Source organism: Pan troglodytes, chromosome 15 (genome assembly GCF_028858775.2).
Source record: "Pan troglodytes isolate AG18354 chromosome 15, NHGRI_mPanTro3-v2.0_pri, whole genome shotgun sequence".
Classification (NCBI taxonomy): Eukaryota; Metazoa; Chordata; class Mammalia; order Primates; family Hominidae; genus Pan; species Pan troglodytes.
This window is the reverse complement of record NC_072413.2, coordinates 18,887,392-18,908,431: the sequence shown is the minus strand read 5'-3', so window position 1 is coordinate 18,908,431 and position 21,040 is coordinate 18,887,392. Positions and strand designations below refer to the sequence as shown.

The window sequence follows — 21,040 nt, the reverse complement described above, 5'->3', positions numbered from 1 at the left end:
ACCCGGCCAGATATATTGTCATCAAAAGGAATGTAGCACAATCTAATGTTCCAACTGTGAATCACCTCAGGTTAATAGGTCACACAGTGTTTAAGAAATATAAAATATTGCTGTGTTTCCTTTGAAAATTAAAAATATTCCACAATACCCTTGTGAGCTTGTACTTTGGCACAGAGTTTGGGAACCATGGCCCCATGCCACCTCATTCCTGAATCTATGTAGTGTAAATGAATGGGCTCTAATAAAACTACCTGTGTATGAATGCCATCTTCACCCCTTATTTACTCGTTGTGTGATTCTAGGCAAGTAAAATTCTTATTATGCTTCAATTTTTTCATCTGTAAAATAGCAATAATCGTACTATTTTTGCAAGGATTATACAGAATACCTTTTACATGTTTAGGTAAATGCCTGGCTATATAATAAGCACACATTAAATGCTGGCTATTATGATTAATCTCCATTGTCTCTTTCTCTTTTGTTCTTTCTAGACTCTCCTAACCATAAATTGAATCAAAATAAAAACTAGAGGTATATCCAGCCTATCAATACCAATGAATCCCACACTGTTCAAAACAGAAGGCACTAGCCATGTGTGGCTATTTAAAAGTAATAAAATTAATTAAGATGAAATATAATAAAAATAATTCAGTTACCTAATCATACTAATTACACTGTAACTTCTCGATAGCCACATGTGGTTAGTGGCTACCATATTGCATAGCATAATTACGTTTTTATGCTAGAGCACAGCACTGCTCTTATCTTTTATAGTCACTGCTACCTTGTATCCACATAAAAGAAACTGGAACTGTGCTTTATTATTTACTTTTAGGGTAAAAGAGTTCCTGTAGCATTCCTATAGACAGGAACCAGACAATCATCAATCTTAGGGTGATTAGAGTTCATTAATGCCTTATTACCTTTTCTTCTATCTTCTCATCACTTCTATCTTCAGAGGGACTCCTTGTCCAGGAACATACTTAGTAACACACTTACCCTCCACCCGCAAGATCAAGGAAACTAAAAAAAAGTGGCAGGAATAGGTTCTAAGTCACTCAGTATTGCCTTGTGGAACGTATTTTATTCCTGCCCTCTCAGCTGAGATCTTTTATTCTCTCTAGATCACAAGCTAAATATGCGGTTTTAAAAATATCTATCCCTGGCCAGGCACAGTGCCTCAGACCTGTAATCCCAGCACTTTGGGAGGCCAAGACAGGAGGATTACTTGAGCCCAGGAGTTTGAGACCAGCCTGAGCAACATGGTGAAGTCCCATCTCTACAAAAAATACAAAAATTAGCCAGGTGTGGTGGCATCTGTGGTCCCAGCTACTAGGGAGGCTGAGGCAGGAGAATCACCCGAGCCCAGGAAGTCAAGGCTGCAGTGAGCTGTGATGGCGCCACTGCACTCCAGTCTGAGTGACAGAGTGAGACCCTATCTCAAAAAATAAAATAAAATATCTACTCCCCTTATCACCATAATCTTTGGTCTTCCATTTTCTCCAATTACTGAAATTAAAACATTTTAGGGTTTTTCCCTGTTTTTTTTTTGTTGTTGTTGTTTTTTGTTTGTTTGTTTTTAGATAGGGTCTCGCTCTGCCACCCAGGCTGGAGTGTAGTGGCTCAACCTCAGCTCACTGCAGCCTCAATCTCCTAGGCTCAAGCGATCCTCTTTCCTCTGCCTCCCAAGTAGCTAGGACTACAGGCACGCACCACCGCATTCGCCTATTTTTTATTTTTATTTTTTTAGAGATGGGGTATCTTCATGTTGCCCAGGCTGGTCTCAAACTCCTGGGCTCAAGTGATCCTCCCACCTCAGCCTCCCAAAGTACTGGGATTATGGGCATGAACCAGCACATCCAGCCCTTCTCTTTCTGTTATAGGGATCACTTGTATTTCTCTTTTCTAAGAGTGAGACTTCCATCTGTGCCTCACTCAGTGGCAGGAAGAACAGAGCAGAGATAAAGGACTGGCCTACCATCCTCTATTCCAAAGACCTTGGCTCCTAGAAAGGGAAGCCAGGAATTCCCTAAAGGAAAGAGCAAAGAACTGAGGCCCAGGAAGAGCAAGGAGCAAATTACAAGGGAGCAAAGTCCCAATGTAATTAACGTAAATTAATTCTTTAAAACCAGGTCACACCCTACCCAATCCCACCCAACCCCCGGCAAACTACCCCTCGTCTTAGTTAACTCACTCTGCACATTACCAGAAACTTTCTGTGCCTTTGAAATGCAGTAAGGGATTGTGTTGTTTTCACACAGGTGGTAAATTACCACTTCAGGAAAGAGGAAAAAAGAAATAGGGCATGTGGAATATGTGAAAAAAAAGAAATCAGATTGGGACACTTTGGGTCATAGAAGCCAAGCAGATGTTTTCCACCCCATCCTCTGGCCATGTACACACTGTACTAGTTATCACTTTGTTGGAAATCTAAAGAAAAAAATGCTTTGAAATCTTCACAGTGTCTTTATATTCTATTATATAACACACTGAAGTGTGTTCCCCCAAATTCTTATGTTGACGCTCTAACCCTCATTGTGACTATATTTGGAGATAAGTCCCTTAAAAAGGTAATTAAGTTTAAATGAGGTCATAATGGTGGGGACACAATCCAATAAGACTGTTGTTCTCATAAGAAGAAGAGAGGCCAGGCAGGGTGGTGCTCACCTGTAATCCCAGCATTTGGACACCAAAGCAAGAGGATCACTTGAGCCCAGGAGTTAGAGACCAATGACCAGCCTGGGCAACATAGTGAAACCCTGTCTCTACAAAAAATTAAAATATTAGCTAGGCATGGTGGCATGCACCTGTCATCCCAGCTACTTGGGAGACTGAGGTGGCAGGATTGCTTGTGCCCAGGAGTTCAAGGCCGCCACAGACTATGACTGCACCACTGCACTCCTGCCTGGGTGACAGAGTGAGACCCTGTCTCTAAAAGCACAGAAAAAGAAGAGAAAGAGGAAGAGAAAGCAAAAATGTGTGTAGAGAAAAGGCCATTTATGCCACAGTGAGAAGGTGGCCATCTGTAAGCTAAGGAGAGAAGCCTCAGGAGAAAGCAAACCTGCCAATATCTTGATCTTGGGCTTCCAGACTCCAGAGCTGTGAGAAAATAAATGTTTGTCGTTTATGCTATCTGTAGTGTTTTTTATGTCCTAGCAAATGTTCTCAATCTAAGTGAGAAGATCCCACCCCATAGGTAAAAATCAGGCAATACCTGAGACACTCAATATTTACCAGAGATAATATTAAAATGACTTATCTGTATAATACAGGTACCAACCAATCAGAACCAATGGCACCATAAACAACCAATGCCAGCCACCCTGTAGTGCCCCAGCTGAATATCCTCCCTGCTTGCAACTGCAGCTAACAATATTGTTCAGTACCCAGCAAATTTATCCCAAGATGGGGCTTAAGTTACTTCATTAATTAATTAGAGAGCCATCTATCAAGCAGCTTCTATGTTCCAGGCATTTAGCATAAAAGGGGGCTCATCCCAAGCACCTTCTCTCTGCCACTTCTGTGCTTCTGCCCCTTTCAATCTACCTATCAAATTATTTGAATGTAAAATATTAGATCATAAGTCAGAAGATGGGGATTTAGAGCTCCATTTCAATCTGTCACTTAGCTTAAATGACTCCAGTTTACACAGCCTCAGTTTCCACATCTGTAAAATAAAGATATAGTCTTGCCTTCCCTGTCCACATCACAGTGGGTTCTGAAATAAAATGAATATAACTATGAATGTGCTTTATTGGCCGGGCACAGTGGCTCATGCCTGTAATCCCAGCACTTTGGGAGGCCGAGGCGGGTGAATCACGAGTTCAAGAGATTGAGACCATCCTGGCCAACGTGGTGAAACCCCATCTCTACTAAAAATACAAAAATTAGCTGGGTGTGGTGGCACACACTTGTAATCCCAACTACTCGGGAGGCTGAGGCAGGAGAATCGCTTGATCCCGGGAGGTGGGCAGACATCACACCACTGCACTCCAGCCTGGCGACAGAATGAGACTCTGTCTCAAAAAAAAAAAAAAAAAGCTTTATTAACTGTGAGCAAGTTCCAAATATTATGATTACTTTTTGCATTTTTCTGCCTATTGATCTACTCAACACAGAGCTCAGATCCTAGTTATCCATGCACAATACTCATTTTTCTTTATGTTTTAGAAGTTTTCTCTGGCTGCTCTAGCTAGAAGTGATCTCTTCTTTTCTTGAACTTGAATTACATTGTTTAATTCTTTTATTATGAAGCATGTGTTGTATCATGAATTTCTAGTATTGATATTTTTCCATGTAATAAAATACTAGTGCTGATTTTTTTTTTTTTTGAGACAGGATCTTGCTCTGTTGCCCAGGTTTAGATCATGGCTCATTGTAACCTTGAACTCCTGGGCTCAAGCAATCCTCCACCTCAGCCTCCCAAAACACCGGGATTACAGGCATGAGCCACCACTCCTGACCTGATATGTTATACTGTCAATGTTTACACTATTCTGTCTCCCTACCCAGAGTGTAAGCTTTTTTAAGGAGTGTCTTTCACAAAGTGTAGATATTTTAAAAATATTTTTAGGACAGTTTTTGGAATATATGTGTAACTAGGGCGCAAATAATGGATCCTACTCCAACCCCAGACAATGCTTGAGCGTCTGTGTGCCACAAACAGCAGAAAAAGCAGCAGACTGGCCTCCCACTATGGAGCTACAACCTCTTCCCTATTTTGTATCTGGAGCTTCCTTAGTTCTTTAAGTGTCTGTTAGGGGCTCTTATCTAACTGGTCGAAGGTTACTAGCTTCCAAGTAGAAGCTGGCCTGAGAAAACCCTGTCTAAAAAAATCAGGACCTAGGTGAAGTCTCCAGCCCCTGTAGCAGCCAAGTGCTGGGACATCTGCAGTTCCTTTGTTATTACATATTTGGGGCTGGCTGTACTTTCTTTGATGCACTTCCTTTCTTAGTGGAGAGTCTGCTAGCCAAATTGATAATGGACCTCCTCGGGGTTTATTGTTTTTATCAATTCCTTGTTGCTTCCCATATTTAAAGCAGTCCCAGTTTGGGCTATGACTTGGGAAAAAATCCAGGTGTGGTTCAGGCGCCCATAAAGACCACACGAGACTTCAGGTAGGGGAGGAGGCACTGCCCCTTTGCTGGAAGCAAAGTTGAGACAGGTCTAAAGACTGTCCCATCTGTCAAATAAGGTGACGAAAATAACCTTGTATTTGATTAATCCAATCTACAGACTTGTGCGTATGTTAAAGGTTGGCGGTCATAAAATTGAGTAAAGGCACGGTGGCTTGTCCCTGTAGTCCCAGCTACTGGGAAGGCTTAGGCGGGAGATCAAACTCAGGAGTTTGAGTCCAGCATAGGCAAGACCCCATCTCTACTGAATTTTTTTTTTTTTTTTTAGTAAAACGATGAAATCTTCTAGTAGTGGAGACACTAATGAAAAGATAATTTAACAATTTGATCAGCAATGGGGAAAGACGGGGCTCTGTAAGGACAGCTTCCAGGAAAACCCAGTCTTGTGTCCTGTCCTGAAAGTGACTCTAGCGACAAAGGCTGGAGTGATAATCTTAACTTTTTAATCCATTTCCTTCTGGTACCTCATTACTCTGACTTTTTAAAGGTACTTCTTTGAGTAGAACAGCTAACTTTGTCTACTGTTCCCCACCGTCCATTTTCTCCCCGCTCAGAAGATCCCAAGCTTCCGCACTGCTTTATTGCACCCGCCCAGCCTCCTTTAAAATGCATAAGCCACGCCCCCCATGTTCTGGCGCTAAGTTCGGGCCAATGCAGTTGCGCCGCTAGGATCACAGGACGAAAGAAGGAAAGTCACCAGCCAATAGGAAACCAGCTATAACGCAAAGCCGGAGAAAAGTGTTTTAGTGGTGTCTTTGAACCAATGAGGAGCAGAGCAACAGGGACCGTGCAGCTTCCAGAAACACGTGACCAGTTGAGCAGACGCAGCCTAGCCCTACCTCCTGGTCTGGAGGTAGCGCGATGGGCGTCGCTCCCAATAGCTTGCAGAACCTCTAGTCACGTGCAGGTTTTGCAAGCCCAGCAGCATCTGGCAGGTCATGTGACAGTTGACGTTTGTGCGTCGCTCCCCAATGGAAAAGGAGAGCTGCCTTCACAGGACCAGGAATTGGTTTATCTACGCGAATAATAGCATGACCCGGGCGGGGATAGCCTATCACGTGCTGCTAGACGGAACGGGGCGGGGCAGGCCACTGGTTGCGGAGTGAGCTGGGCGCGCGGCGCGCAGGCGCCCTGGGGACCCGGTAGCGGCGGTGGCGGTGGCGGCGGTGGCGGTGGCTGCGGCGACGGCAGAGGCGAAGGGAGCCGGATCGCCGACCTGAGCGGGAGGCGGCGGTGGCGGCCATGGCGGCAGATGGAGAGCGTTCCCCGCTGCTGTCTGAGCCCATCGACGGTGGCGCGGGCGGCAACGGTTTAGTGGGGCCCGGCGGGAGTGGGGCTGGGCCCGGGGGAGGCCTGACCCCCTCCGCACCACCGTACGGAGCCGGTAAACATGCCCCGCCCCAGGGTAAGCCGGGGCGGGTCCGAGGTGCTCCCCGGGGTACTCTGAAAGCCGGGGAGGGGGCGGGACCGAGGGCGGAGGCGGGTCCCAGTCGCCAGGTGCGGGACTGCTGCACCTGTGACTGGGCGAGGCTTCCTTCCCTCCGTAATCGCGACCACAGCCTAGGGACGGAAGGGGGTTCTGAGCAACCTGATAGAAGTGCCAATTATGAGAAGCCCTCCGAGCTTGGTCAGAGGGTTGAAGATCAGAAAGACTTCCCTACCACCGTGGAGCATCAGTGGGGGTGTAAGTGATCCCAGCCCTTCTATTTGCTTCCTCTCCAGCATTTCCCCCGTTTCCCGAGGGGCATCCAGCCGTGTTGCCTGGGGAGGACCCACCCCCCTATTCACCCTTAACTAGCCCGGACAGTGGGAGTGCCCCTATGATCACCTGCCGAGTCTGCCAATCTCTCATCAACGTGGAAGGCAAGATGCATCAGCATGTAGTCAAATGTGGTGTCTGCAATGAAGCCACCGTGAGTTATACATATCTATGAAATGGGCCCTGTTTCCTGGATCCTCTTTCTGATGTCTTGGTTCTAGACCCTGACCTTCCGGCTGTTAGCCAAGTGCTCTTGATGATACCCAGGTTTCAGTTCCCAGGTGTCTCACACAGCCATTTCCCCAGAAGCCACTCACCAAAGCTAATGTTCACTTTCTCTCACTTTCACACCTAGCCTAGTTCCTATTTGCAAATCTCATGATATAGTCTTTCTTTTATTTCTCCTTCCTGGCTAGCACCTTATTTTTCTGATCTCATAAAGTGTTTTTGGAGGGAAGTGGAGGGGATTGGGATTAGAGGTTTGCTTGCTGATGACCCTATTATTCTCTAGCCAATCAAGAATGCACCCCCAGGGAAAAAATATGTTCGATGCCCCTGTAACTGTCTCCTTATCTGCAAAGTGACATCCCAACGGATTGCATGCCCTCGGCCCTACTGGTAAGAGGCATAAGGTGGGGAAGGGCCTAAGTGGGGAACTGGAAAGTCAAAAAAGGATGAGCGTATACAGAGAATGTAAAGGTGAGAGAGCCTAGTGTTTATTTAGGAGAAAAGGCTTTGAAGCATGTGCCTCAGGAATGTTATAGCTGTCTTTCTCGTTTCTCAATAAAAATATTGAGATGAAATGATGTCGTTTCGGAGAATAGAGAGCCTTGGGGACTGGGTGTGTTATCCTGAGGTCGGAGGGGAATTGGGGACCTGAAGTTTAAACAGTGCTCTTTCTTTCTCAAGGATTCTTGAGGGTATAAAGTTAGGGGACAGAGTATCTTAAGTACAGAGAAGTCGAGTGACTTAATAGACAGGGAGTGGGGGATGTGAAACAGGGACTGTGAAGATTTTTAGGATTAAAAATTTTTCAAACACAAGTTTGAAAATACAAGTCTTTTTCTTTTGTGTAGCAAAAGAATCATCAACCTGGGGCCTGTGCATCCCGGACCTCTGAGTCCAGAACCCCAACCCATGGGTGTCAGGGTTATCTGTGGACATTGCAAGAATACTTTTCTGGTGAGGAAGGGGTATTGGGAAGGGGAGGGGAAAGGAGACTAAGAGTCATTTCGAGTATATTTCTTAGAGTAATGGTAATGACCCCTGAAAGGTCTGTCCTATGGGAACATGTTCTGCATCCCCACCCCAAGGTTCTCATTGAGGGGGACCCTGCTTGTGCTATTATTTTCGTTTTCTTTCTCCATAGTGGACAGAGTTCACAGACCGCACCTTGGCACGTTGTCCTCACTGCAGGAAAGTGTAAGTGATTAGGGATTGAGCTGGTTATTGATGTATGGAGTAAAAACTACAAGGCCATAGAAAGCATCCATTTCTATTTGCCTCCCCACAGGTCATCTATTGGGCGCAGATACCCACGTAAGAGATGTATCTGCTGCTTCTTGCTTGGCTTGCTTTTGGCAGTCACTGCCACTGGCCTTGCCGTGAGTACCCTTGCCCCAACCTCTTTCATTCTGCAGCCTCATCTCCATAGGCTAAGATTTGGGAAACTGCTACCCTAAAAAAAAGTGGAAGAAACTTGGGGGACTAGTTTGTTTTGTTTTAAGATATGGATGAGCTAAAGTGCAAAGTGGCTGATGAAACAGACTTTATTACTACTACAAGACTGCAAAACAGCCTTCCTTTCTCTGTAGGATGAGGATAGGACAGTGAAATTCTTAATTTAAGAGTTGCTATTTGCAAACCTGGCTCAGTTGTCAGATATTAAGAAAAACTGAGATACAGTGTGGGATGGGATGAGTATGTTACGCCTAAGGGAAGGAAGCTGATCAGCTCTGCCTTTACGAAGGTCCCTGAGGGTGGCTACATGTGGATAAGGAACAAGGACTGAAGCGTGAGTTATTACTCTTCTTAGAACTAATAGGAGGTAGTGGAGACCAACATTAACCCCATCTTTCTTTTCTTCTCCCTCCTTATCTTCATCAGTTTGGCACATGGAAGCATGCACGGCGATATGGAGGCATCTATGCAGCCTGGGCATTTGTCATCCTGTTGGCTGTGCTGTGTTTGGGCCGGGCCCTTTATTGGGCCTGTATGAAGGTCAGCCACCCTGTCCAGAACTTCTCCTGAGCCTGATGACCCACAGACTGTGCCTGGCCCCTCCCTGGTGGAGACAGTGACACTACGAAGGGAGCTGGGGTAGTTAAAGGCTCCCGGGGCTTCTAGAAGGAAGCCAAGCAGCTGCCTTCCTTTTCCCTGGGGAGAGGTAGGAAGGAACCAGGCCCTCACTTAGGTTTGGAGGGGCAGATAAGAGCACTGCTGACCATCTGCTTTCCTCCAAGGGTTGCTGTGTCTAGGGTGAAGTAGGCAAAACGTTGCCCTTAAAACTGGGCCCTAAAGACGGTTCCAGGCTTGTCCTTCCTGTGTGCTCCCTGAGAGCCATTCCTGTCCCTTACACATTCCAGGGCAGGGTGGGGGTGGGTAGCCCTGGGGGTTCCCCTCCCTCTTGTGCACCATTAGGACTTTGCTGCTGCTATTGCACTTCACCAGAGGTTGGCTCTGGCCTCAGTACCCTCAGTCTCCTCTCCCCACATTGTGTCCTGTGGGGGTGGGGTCAGCCGCTGCTCTGTACAGAACCACAGGAACTGATGTGTATATAACTATTTAATGTGGGATATGTTCCCCTATTCCTGTATTTCCCTTAATTCCTCCTCCCGACCTTTTTTACCCCCCCAGTTGCAGTATTTAACTGGGCTGGGTAGGGTTGCTCAGTCTTTGGGGGAGGTTAGGGACTTATCCTGTGCTTGTAAATAAATAAGGTCATGACTCTACGCTTTTTCAGTTGTTAACTTGTGTGCATGAAAATATAAGGAGGAAGAGAATGTGTAGCCCCACGAAGGGGTAAGACACGAAGACAGCAAGGCTGAAACTATGGCTCTTTATTTTCATGTGGATAATTCAAACAAAGTCATTAGTAGTCTTTGTTCAATTTTTTTTTAAAAACAAAAAACCCTCAAATAAAAAATCTTGGGCTTAAAAGAATTCTATCACAGGAGCCTGGTTGGAGGATTCCTAGTTTTATACATGAGAAATAGAATGCAGATTTCTCTGAAGAGTGTTTAAAGAAGGAATGGTAGTTGAGGGGGCTTATTTCCCAGGCTCAAAGTGATTTAGGGGTGGTGTCACAGTGCTAGGTATAGGGTGATGGGACAGTGATCACTGCCGAGGGCCTTGGAACGGATCTTGCTGTCACACAATGCAGGTAACAGAGAGTGGGACAACAAAAAGTAATCAAGGCGCCAACCAACATTCTTGGATCGAGCATTCATCATATAAGTCCAAAAGGTGTAGGCATAGGGTGTGTTGGGGTAGAGGTGCCTAAAGCTGTCAGCCAGTGGCACAGCCTGCAGTAATTCCCCGAAGCCTTGGCGCTCTTGTGGCGTGAAGCCAGCATTCTTTTTGTTCCCCTTGGGGTTGCGAAGGTCAATTTCTTCATGTGCCACATTGAGGTCTCCACACAGCACAAGGGGCTTTCGGGAAGCCAGGCCCTTCAGGAACTTGCGAAAGGCTTCATCCCAGCGCTGCCGGTACTCCAGTCGTACCAGACCTCGGCCTGCATTAGGTACATATGCTGTTACCAGCACAAACGAGTCAAATTCAGCCACAATCACCCGGCCTTCCTGATCATGCTCCTCCTCGCCTACAGAAATGAAACAGAATTAGCATAAAAAACTATAAGAAAAGGGAAAGCAATCAAGAGGTGGGGCAGAGATAGAGAATTAGCAATTGGTTTTGAAGAGTTCAGGCATTAGGCATCAATAGGGTCTCACCTATGCCGTAAGAAACTTTGAGTGGGCACTGGCGGGAAAGCAGGCCCACGCCACTGTACCCTTCCTTGTCCGAAGGAGCTGACCAGTATTGATGAGAGAGTCCAGGCAGCTCCTGAAGTTCAGCTGGTAGTTTGTTCTCTGAACATTTGGTCTCTTGAAGGCACAGTATATCTGGGGCTTCTTCCTTTACCCACTGTAAGTGAAAAGAAAGGTGGAAAACGTATTATCAATTCAGCAGAACATTTATTGAATAATCTATATGCTAAGTCATAGATACGCACGGGTTAAACAGTCTCTTGGCCTAAGGAGTTCGAGTCAAGCAGCACAATATTCAAACAATTCTAAGCTAGATAAATGAAAACAAATATAGAGGTAAGAAAGTCTTACATGCTATGCTAAGGAGATGTGTTTTTTCTATAGACAGTGGATAGCAAGCTAAGATTTTTAAGCTACGGTTAATGGAATGGAGGACATGCTTCATATGGAATGGAATGCAGGAAGATAAAATGGAGGAAGTATAGTGAAGAGGTTTTTGCAACATTCTGGGAAGAGGAGAGAACATTAAAAAAGAAAATGGCAATGGAAGTGAAGGAACAGACATTTAGGAACTACAACTGGCAAGACTGGGGAAGCCCCACAGAAAACTGCGGGCCGGAGAAAAAACAGCCTGAAGGCTAAACGGAGAAAAGGGGTGACTAAACCCTAAGACCATTCAATACTAAAAAATGTCTCTTCCCCTCAAATTCCACTCACATCTAATCCTTTCTTCTTAATCCAGGCTCGAAGCCCATCCACATTCCAAGAGCAGATCTTGAGTGTGGCAGGTTTGCCACTGGGTGAGGTTTTCTGATCTGGGGGGTCCTCATACAGGGCTGGGCCCTCTCCTGCTGCCTCTTTGTCATTTTTCTTTGCGGCCGTCTTACTCTTCTTGGCCTCTGGCTCTATAAAATGAGTAATATATACTGACAAAAAGCTGGTGGTTTCCAACTGCGATCCGGCGTTAACTATAGACCCAACGAAAGCCTACGGTTCCTGCGACTTCTTCACAAACCCCTGCAAAAATGAGTCGGCCCCTACTTGCCGTACATCAAGGGAATGACAAACACCCCCGCCGCAGCTTCTAGGAAGAAGGGCTGATTTCATTCCCTTACCTGTCCTGAGCTCATCCCCGTCTTCTGCCACCGCTCCCTTTTTCCCACGCTTCGGCATTCCCGTTACGAACGCCCTTGGGCAGCTGTACCGCGTCACCCACCGAAGCAATATTTTTACCGCGTTGCCTACAGACGCAAAGAAATCATGAAACCAGCTAAGGCTGGGGAGAAGACTCCTCCCAAGAGCGTCCCCGCACCAGGTCCCGCCTTTCAAACCATGTTATCTCTAAATCCTTTCCCCGCCTCCGTGCATCATAGGCCCTTCAGCCCCTCACCCACGAAACTAGATCATTTCATAGTGCCTTGTACCCTACTCGCGAGATCTGCCCTCCAGCCAATTGAGGATCTTAATTAAGGGTCCTGACTCAAGCTTGCCGTTCAGACTGCCAGCGAAGCCCCTCTTATGAGCAAAAGAGCAACCCCGTATCTGCACCGGCCCGATGGCAGCCTAGCTCCTCCTAACCCGAACACAAAGAAGGGTGCACGCTGAGCCCCCACGTGGGTAGCGGACCTGGTCACGTGATCAGAGGCGCGCTTCTCGTGGCCGAAGAATGCGCGTGATTGGTCTGTCTGACACCACGTGACGGAGACGCTTAGCCTCGCCTCCCTCCTCTAATTCTCTAGGACACTTAGGTCCCCAACCCTCCCTCGGGCTGTTTATCGTTGTGCCAGATGCACAGCACATTGTGTGACACTGACTTAAGATTCTAACTCTGTGCAAGAGAAAAAAAAAAAACAGTGGAGAAGGCTGGGCTGGACCACGGGAAAGAGATAGGAAAACGGATACGAATGTAAGGCACAGAGTTGGCTCGGCGTCCCTGGCAGTTAGGAAGACAGGCCCCTGGAGGGGCCTTGGCGGGTCTCCGCTCGCGGGAGTTCTGCGGTGTCTTTCCCAGTGCTATCTGCAGGCTGGCCAGCTTCCTCTGCGCTCCTGAAAGCTGCGGCCCAGCGCGGACTAGTGAGGACCTCCACAGCTCCTGACATTGCTAGGAGTCCTGTCGGCGTTTTCTCCCAGCCTCCGCCATGCCGGCGGTGCTGGGTTTTGAAGGCAGCGCCAATAAGATTGGCGTGGGCGTGGTGCGGGATGGCAAGGTGCTGGCGAACCCGCGGCGGACTTACGTCACGCCTCCTGGCACAGGTTGGTGAGTAGGGGACTTAAGAGTTTTCCGCGCACTTCCCCGCGCAGAATCAGCCTTCCATCTTCCTAAATACTAGTGAGGTGCAGCTTTCGATCCGAGTCTCATTGAAATTATGTGACATTATTAACGTCACAAGGCTGATGACTAGAAGAGTTACAGGCACTTGGACGTGGATCTGATGAGTTCATTTACCTTTTACTGAGCGCATTTTATGTGCTAAGTATTCAGAAATAGATGTTATACTGCTGTGGAGTCAGACATATAAATAGATGTTTATACTACAGCATGATAAACAGTATAATAGAGATGGACTCGAAATATTCTGTTTAAAAAACGCTTAGCAGGAGTGTAGATTCCAGTTGCCCTGAATATACACTCCCTTTTTTAAAAAAATTTATTTTTTGAAATATTCTAGGATGAGTAGAGAGATGAGAGTGGAAAGACTCCCGGCTTACATGTCAGACAGAACTGGCTGGCTTTGCTATATTCATATTAAATATTTTTGTTTTGGACATTTGGTCTTTATTTTTTATTTTATTTTATTTTTTTGAGACAGAGTCTTGCTCTGTCGCCCAGGCTGGAATGCAGTGGCACGATATCGGCTCACTGCAATCTCTGCCTTCCAGGTTCAAGCGATTCTTCTATCCCAGCCTCCCAAGTAGCTAGGACTATAGGTGTGTGCCACCACACCCAGCTAATTTTTGTATTTTTAGTAGAGTCGGGGTTTCACCAGGCCAAGCTGGTCTCGAACTCCTGACCTCAGATGATCCGCCCACCCCAGCCTCCCAAAGTGTGGAAATTACAGGCATGAGCCACCGCTCGGGCCTGGTCTTTGTTTTTAAAATGGGAATAATACCTGTATCATTAGGTCTTGAAGATTAGATGAAAGTACCAAACACGGCTGGGCGTGGTGGCTCACGCCTGTAATCCCAGCACTTTGGGAGGCCAAGGCAGGCAGATCACCTGAGGTCGGGGTTCGAGATCAGCCTGACCAACATGGAGAAACCATGTCTCCACTAAAAAATACAAAAAATTAACTGGGCGTGGTGGCGCATGCCTGTAAACCCAGCTACTTGGGAGGCTGAGGCAGGAGAATTGCTTGAACCCGGGAGACAGAGGTTGCGGTGAGCCGAGATGGTGCCATTGCACTCCAACCTGGGCATCAAGAGTGAAACTCTGTCTCAAAAAAAAAAAAAAAAAGTACAAAACACATTACAACTTTTAATTGATATTTTAAATAAGCTATTATATCTTGCTACTCTCCCCTCAAACACTTGCATACATAGGAGAGGGCAGCTGACTTGCATGTATCTGAAAAGCCTCCCTGAACAGGTGATGTTGTGACAGATACTCATTAGAAATATATATGTATGTTTAGCATTCACTCCTCTGGGCACTTGGGCACTGGGAATACAAAGATAAATAAAATAATGCTTTGAGATATTCATGATTAAGCTGAGCAAACCACAGAAAATTATAATGTTATAATTGTTATGTTAAATAAACGACATCATCATGCATAGAGTTCTGTAGGGTCACAGAGAAAGAAGATCACCAAAGGCCGGGCACGGTGGCTCAGGCCTGTAATCCCAGCACTTTGGGAGGCTGAGGCAGACGGATCACGAGGTCAGGAGTTCGAGACCAGCCTGGCCAATATGGTGAAACCCCGTCTCTACTAAAAATACAAAAGTTAGCTGAGCATGGTGGTGTCGCCTGTAGTCCCAGCTACTCAGAAGGCTGAGGCAGAAGAATCTCTTGAACTCAGGAGGTGGAGGTTGCAGTGAGCCGAGATTGTGCCACTGCACTCCAGCCTGGGTGACAGAGCTGAGACTGTCTCAAAAGAAAAAAAAAAAAAAGATCACGAAAGGGTATGAGGTAGATACCGCTTGCATCGAGACCTGAAGGCTGAGTAGGGTAAGAAGGAGAGCATTTCTGAAAGTTGAATAGCCTATATAGAAGCCGGAAAGAGTAGATCTGAAAACGTGGAAGATAGGATGCTTGGGGAAAGTGAAAGGACTCTTACTACATCACTAAAACTCCTGTTGCTTTCTTTAACTTCCTACCTACCTTTGCTACAGAAAATCCCTGTGATCTCTGACCTATGTTCATTTTCTAGGATTCCTTCCAGGTGATACAGCCAGGCATCACCGAGCTGTTATCCTAGACCTGCTGCAGGAGGCACTAACAGAGTCTGGATTAACCTCCCAGGATATCGACTGCATTGCATACACCAAGGGTATGGCTGGGAGAGTGGTCAACGATGGAGGAATATACCTGCAACCTGGCTAGGTCAAAATAGCCAACACCTTACCTCTGCCACCATCACTACCCCTACCCCACCTCACATCCCTTATGTCCCCCACCTATTGTTTTTTTCCAATCTCTAGGATTATAACTTCCATTTCTATCTCCCTAGGCCCTGGCATGGGTGCCCCACTGGTTTCTGTGGCTGTTGTGGCCCGTACTGTGGCCCAACTGTGGAATAAGCCATTGGTGGGTGTGAACCACTGTATAGGCCACATTGAGATGGGCCGCCTCATCACTGGAGCCACCAGCCCAACCGTGTTGTATGTGAGTGGAGGAAATACGCAGGTATTTAGAGGGCTCTACCCACTCCATCTCAATTTCTGAGGCACTGAACCAGTATTTTCTTTGTTCTATCTGAGTCATGGGAATGTCAGGAACAAAGATGGACTTATCTGAACCTAAAATACTGTAGACCAGAAAACCCCCAACAGAGTTTGTAACATTGCAAATTTTGGCAGCATGATCAGAACATTAGATGGCTTATCATTATCAGACTTTATATCTGATTATAAAGATTAGGAATTTCTACTTCAGGAAAGGAATGAATGTGATTGAAAAGGATTGAAATCTTCAAAATAATGAATATCTGAAAGCTCTTGCATTATTTTGAAGCTTATTTTTTCTATAAATCTTAGCAATTGAAACTAACAGTTGCTGGGTATGGCAACTCATGCCTGTAATTCCAGCACTTTGGGAGGTCGAGGCGGGTGGATCATCTGAGGTCAGGAGTTTGAGCCCAGCCTGGCCAACATGGCAAAACCCCATCTGTACTAAAAATAACAAAAATTAATTTGGTGTGGTGGCAGGTGCCTGTAATCCTAGCAACTCCGGAGGCTGGGCAGGAGAATCACTTGAACCCAGGAGGCGGAAGTTGCGGTGAACCGAGATCGCACCATTGCACTCCAGCCTGGGCAACAAGAGCAAAACTCTATCTCAAACAAACAAACAAACAAACAAAAAACAAAAAAAAACAACTAAAGGACACTACCTGATTTATTATTTTGGGGCAAGTACATGTTTTGTTTTTATATTACTGGGAATGATTATGTAGACTTTGTTATTCTAAGAGTTTAGAAATATAAATAACTTTAAAAAATACTTTGTAAATTATAGAAGGTATTTTATTTTATCTTATTTATTTATTTATTTATTTGAGATGGAGTTTCGCTCTTATTGTCCAGGTTGGAGTGCAATGATGCAACCTTGGCTCATTGCAACCTCTGCCTCCCAGGTTCAAACTATTCTTCTCTACTCCCGAGTAGCTGGGATTACAGGCACCCGCCACCATACCTGGCTAATTTTTTGTGTTTTTAGTAGAGACGGGGTTTCACCCTGTTGGTCAGGCTGGTCTTGAACTCCTGACCTCAGGTGATCCACCTGCCTCGGCCTCCCTAAGTGCTGGGATTACAGGCGTGAGCTACCATGCCCGGCCAGAAGGTATTTTAAATTTATAGGTGAAGCTAAAGTTGTTTGGGGTACCTTATATGACCTTTTTAAGGTTGGGATTGGATTCTTTTCCAACAGAACACTTGATTATCATTAGAAATAGTTCAGCATTGTCCCCAGCTCATGAAAGGGTTGTGTCGAGAAGATGAGGCACATGTTTCCCACGAAAATGATGCAGAAACTTCAGCAGGTAGAGGGCAAGTAGTTGGTTGAGGCCTGAAGGATGACATACAAGGTCAGAGACTTGGGTTGTGGAAAGTATAATGGAGGCTACAAGAGTTGATGAAAAGGAGCAGTGACGGTTTTGTCTTCCTCTTCTCTTTTAATGTTTGCTTAGGTGTAAGAAACAGGGAGGGTGATTAGGTGGAGAGGAGTGGATAGCAGAAGCAGAAAGGCAGGATTTTTCCTTCGCCTTTGTTACTGTCTTTTTGACAGCAGATTAAGATCTGTATCAGAAAGGGAAGAAATCCCTAACAGCACTGGGAAGGGAAAGGGACTTCTTAAGGTTCGTAGGAAGCCCTCGGTGTTATAAGTCTGCAGAATATGTGTCAGTAAGGGACAGATATTCTCTGTGCTAAAAGTTGGTCACATATGAAGAACGGCCTTAATACAAAAAAGTGGTGGTGGGTGCCTGTAATTCCAGCTGCTTGGGAGGCTGAGGCAGGAGAACTGCTTGAACCTGGGAGGCAGAGGTTGCAGTGAGCTGAGATCAGGCCATTGCACTCCAGCCTGGGCGACAGAACAAGACTCTGTCTCAGAAAAAAAAAAAACAAAGAAAAGAAAAATGGCCTTAAGTGAATTGCCATTGCTGACTTGGCTGGGCCATTAGTCTGACTCCATATGAGATTTTTGAGTTCTTCAGCTCTGCTTCTTGGTTCCAAATACCACTGCCTAGCTGCATACAGTGGTTCACACCTATAATCTCAGCACTTTGAGAGGCTGAGGCAGGTAGATTGCTTGAGACCAGGAGTTTGAGACCAGGCTGGGCAACATAGTGAGACCTCCATCTCTACAAAAATATAAAAATAGGCCACACATGGTAGCCCAGCTACTCAGGAAGCTGAGGTGGGAGGATCCTTTGAGCCTAGGAGGTGGAGGCTACAGTGAGCTATGATCACACCACTCCACTCCAGCCTGGGAGACAGAGCGAGACCCTGTCTCAAAAAAAATACCACTGCCACTGTGTCATAATTTAGAAGGATTCATGTTCTCTGCCTCCAAGCAGAAAAGCCGGTTACCTACTATCAAGACTGCATTTAAGGGATATATTAGGAACTTCTAAGCCGGAAAACCAATGTATTTGAAATGACAATTTATTTCTGCCTGAACCTACACTGTCTAGGAATCTGTTCCTGGAATCCTCAGGGTATACAGATTTCTTCTCAAATCAGAGCTGTAAAAACTACCCATTCACCATTTGGGAAACACCTTTCTTCCACTTCTTATTGGAAGCCCTGGTGGTCATGTTGATCCTCTGCTATGTTTTTCTCCCAAAGCCAAATAATCCTCTTTACAGACTTGGGGTTTCATGGACATCCTCATCACCCTTAGGTGATTGCATACTCGGAACATCGTTACCGTATCTTTGGGGAAACCATCGATATTGCAGTGGGTAATTGTCTGGATCGTTTTGCTCGAGTGCTGAAGGTAAGCCAGTGGGGCTGCAGAGAACATAAAATGTGGGTGAATTTTTGGGAAGCCATGGAGGTGGAGGGAGGAAATAGTAAATGAGCTTCTTATGCTTCCTTCATATCTGATTTCATCCTCTTCCATTCCCTCCTTCCTTATTTTTTTCTTCTGCTAGATTTCTAACGACCCAAGTCCAGGATACAACATTGAACAGATGGCAAAGCGGTAAGGGGACATAAGGTGGAAGCAGGCTGGCTGCTGGGGCTTCAGGGATTTCCCCATATACGGTATATATTAACAAAATTTGGGACGGGCTTTGGAGGGTGAGAAGCCAGCTGACTGTAGGCTTAGTGCCTCGTATGCTTATTCCCACATAGAGGCAAGAAGCTAGTTGAGCTGCCATACACTGTAAAGGGGATGGACGTCTCATTCTCAGGGATCCTGTCTTTCATTGAGGTGAGTGTGAGAGAGGTGATGAGACGGGCACTTTCATGCTTTTTAAATGAAGCATATCTGTTTTACTTACGATTGTATTTCGTATAGCTCAGTATATTCATGTAGCACAGTACTGGTCCATATCATGTGCTGGGTAAATTCATTTAGAAGGTATTCATTGAATATCTCTGTGTGCCAGATGCTGTTCTAGATAGTAGAGATGCAGCATGGAGCAAAACAAAAATCCCAGTCTACATGGAGCTTAGATTCTAAATGGGGGGCGGGGGAGATAAGAAAGAGGAAAATAATGAAGTGCCAGATGATGATGAGTACAGGTGAAAAATTAAGCAGGATAAGTAAGGGGTGAGAGATGTCAGGACAAGCATTCAAAAAGTAATGATTGCATCTTAAATGAAAGCTGCTCATTCTATGCCATGATGCCAGTGAAGGGAATGTGGTACAGGATGTGCTGGTAACTTGAATTGTGGTGAAACATGGTGACCCTCCGAATGCATTAATTTTTGCTCTCATGTAATCCCAAAACCATGATTTGTTGATTCTTTTGTTTTTCCCTTTAATGGTAGGATGTAGCCCATCGGATGCTGGCCACAGGCGAGTGTACTCCTGAGGATCTGTGTTTCTCCCTGCAGGTAATGCAGTAAAAAGCTGGGACAGAAAGTTGGGGCTGAAGGTTTTATATTGTAGAGCAGAACTAATCTGGGATGCCCCTCTAATGTTTTCTCCTTATCTGTCCCTGACAGGAAACTGTGTTTGCAATGCTGGTAGAGATCACAGAGCGAGCCATGGCACATTGTGGCTCCCAGGAGGCCCTCATTGTGGGAGGAGTGGGGTGTATGTATTATTGAAAAGTGTTCCTCTTTCCTATTCTTAACACTATGTGTCTTCCTCGTGATACTCTAAATCATTAAGCCTTTGGAGTAGGCTTCCCAATCCTTGCCCCTAATCCTCTATGTCATTGTTCTAAGTGAGTGCACATGACGTGTTCTGCTGGACCATGAAGAGATGGCTAAAACTAAGCTAATCCTGTTCCCTACCTCTTTGTAGGTAATGTGAGGCTACAGGAGATGATGGCAACAATGTGCCAGGAACGTGGAGCCCGGCTTTTTGCTACAGATGAGAGGTAAAGACACTTTCCCTTTGGTTTCTTTTTTACTTCTCCTGTTATAGTGATTTTCCACCCTTAGATCCCAATTTTCATCTCTCTTGCATCCCAGATTCTGTATTGACAATGGAGCGATGATAGCCCAGGCTGGCTGGGAGATGTTTCGGGCTGGACACAGGACCCCACTCAGTGATTCTGGGGTTACACAGAGGTGAGTGATTCGCCTCTTGGTGAGGGTAGATTATTGGGACATAGACAAAAACAACAGGGAAGAGTCCAGGAACATGAGGGCAGAGAAGAATGAAGGATGTTAAGGGCTCGCTCTCCACCATGTTTCTTCTGTTTTTCCACAGGTATCGGACAGATGAAGTAGAGGTGACCTGGAGGGACTAATAAGATGAACAGAATCAGAGTAGATAGTTCCTTGATCGGAACCCAAAGGACCCCGTGCCTCAATCTCTATCCTGATGTCATGGGAGTCCTAGCAAAGCTATAGACTCCAAGCAAGGCTTGGGGTCCTTTATGGAACCCCAGGATGACTCAGCAATAAAATATTTTTGGTTTTTTGGTTTTGTATGTTGGTGATTGGATTGTGTTGTTCAGGACCAATGTAGATTTGGTGCTGGATAAATTCTTGTTGGAGCTTGCTGCTGTGGAACCAAGAATGAGGTATCTTTTTTATTTTTTTTAAGAAACGGAATCTTGCTGTGTTTCCCAGGCTGGTCTCGAACTGGGCTCAAGCAGTCTTACCACCTCAGCCTCCTGAGTAAGGATGCCATTGTGCCTGGCAACAATAGTAGTATCATAACTATTATTACAGCATCGGGTCCCGTGCTAACTGCTTTACATTCATCCTCTCATTTAAATTCTTTGAAGTAGGTGTGCAAGACTTCTCTCAAAATAGCCTGGAGGCTCACACCCGTATCCCAGTGCTGTGGGAGGCCAAGTCAGGAGGATCCCTTGAGC

At 45.8% G+C, this 21,040-nt stretch overlaps 3 protein-coding genes across 4 annotated transcripts; 2 read left to right on the top strand and 1 right to left on the bottom strand.

The window, feature by feature from the left end:
* The first annotated feature begins 6,080 nt into the window (after window positions 1-6,080).
* PIP4P1 (phosphatidylinositol-4,5-bisphosphate 4-phosphatase 1) lies at window positions 6,081-9,845 on the top strand. Of its 2 annotated transcripts, none has more exons than XM_520669.9 (7): window positions 6,081-6,540; window positions 6,858-7,048; window positions 7,406-7,512; window positions 7,971-8,076; window positions 8,264-8,316; window positions 8,408-8,498; window positions 9,001-9,845. In XM_520669.9, exons 1-7 carry the CDS (start codon window positions 6,378-6,380, stop codon window positions 9,142-9,144), a joined length of 855 nt encoding a protein of 284 aa, XP_520669.3. In that variant the 5' UTR covers window positions 6,081-6,377; the 3' UTR covers window positions 9,145-9,845. The 2 variants fall into 2 exon arrangements, with proteins under 2 accessions (XP_520669.3, XP_003314287.1); XM_003314239.7 differs by having other exon boundaries at window positions 6,212-6,519.
* A 351-nt stretch (window positions 9,846-10,196) lies between these two features.
* APEX1 (apurinic/apyrimidinic endodeoxyribonuclease 1) lies at window positions 10,197-12,053 on the bottom strand. The gene is made up of 4 exons (NM_001081485.1): window positions 11,996-12,053; window positions 11,598-11,785; window positions 10,845-11,037; window positions 10,197-10,714 (listed from the first exon to the last, which is right to left on the bottom strand). Exons 1-4 carry the CDS (start codon window positions 12,051-12,053, stop codon window positions 10,197-10,199), a joined length of 957 nt encoding a protein of 318 aa, NP_001074954.1.
* A 527-nt stretch (window positions 12,054-12,580) lies between these two features.
* Window positions 12,581-20,650, top strand: OSGEP (O-sialoglycoprotein endopeptidase). Its single transcript, XM_001139005.7, has 11 exons — window positions 12,581-13,133; window positions 15,251-15,370; window positions 15,551-15,726; window positions 18,439-18,534; window positions 18,692-18,741; window positions 18,894-18,972; window positions 19,536-19,601; window positions 19,713-19,803; window positions 20,017-20,092; window positions 20,187-20,285; window positions 20,428-20,650. Exons 1-11 carry the CDS (start codon window positions 13,019-13,021, stop codon window positions 20,465-20,467), a joined length of 1,008 nt encoding a protein of 335 aa, XP_001139005.1. The 5' UTR covers window positions 12,581-13,018; the 3' UTR covers window positions 20,468-20,650.
* Window positions 20,651-21,040: the final 390 nt, after the last annotated feature.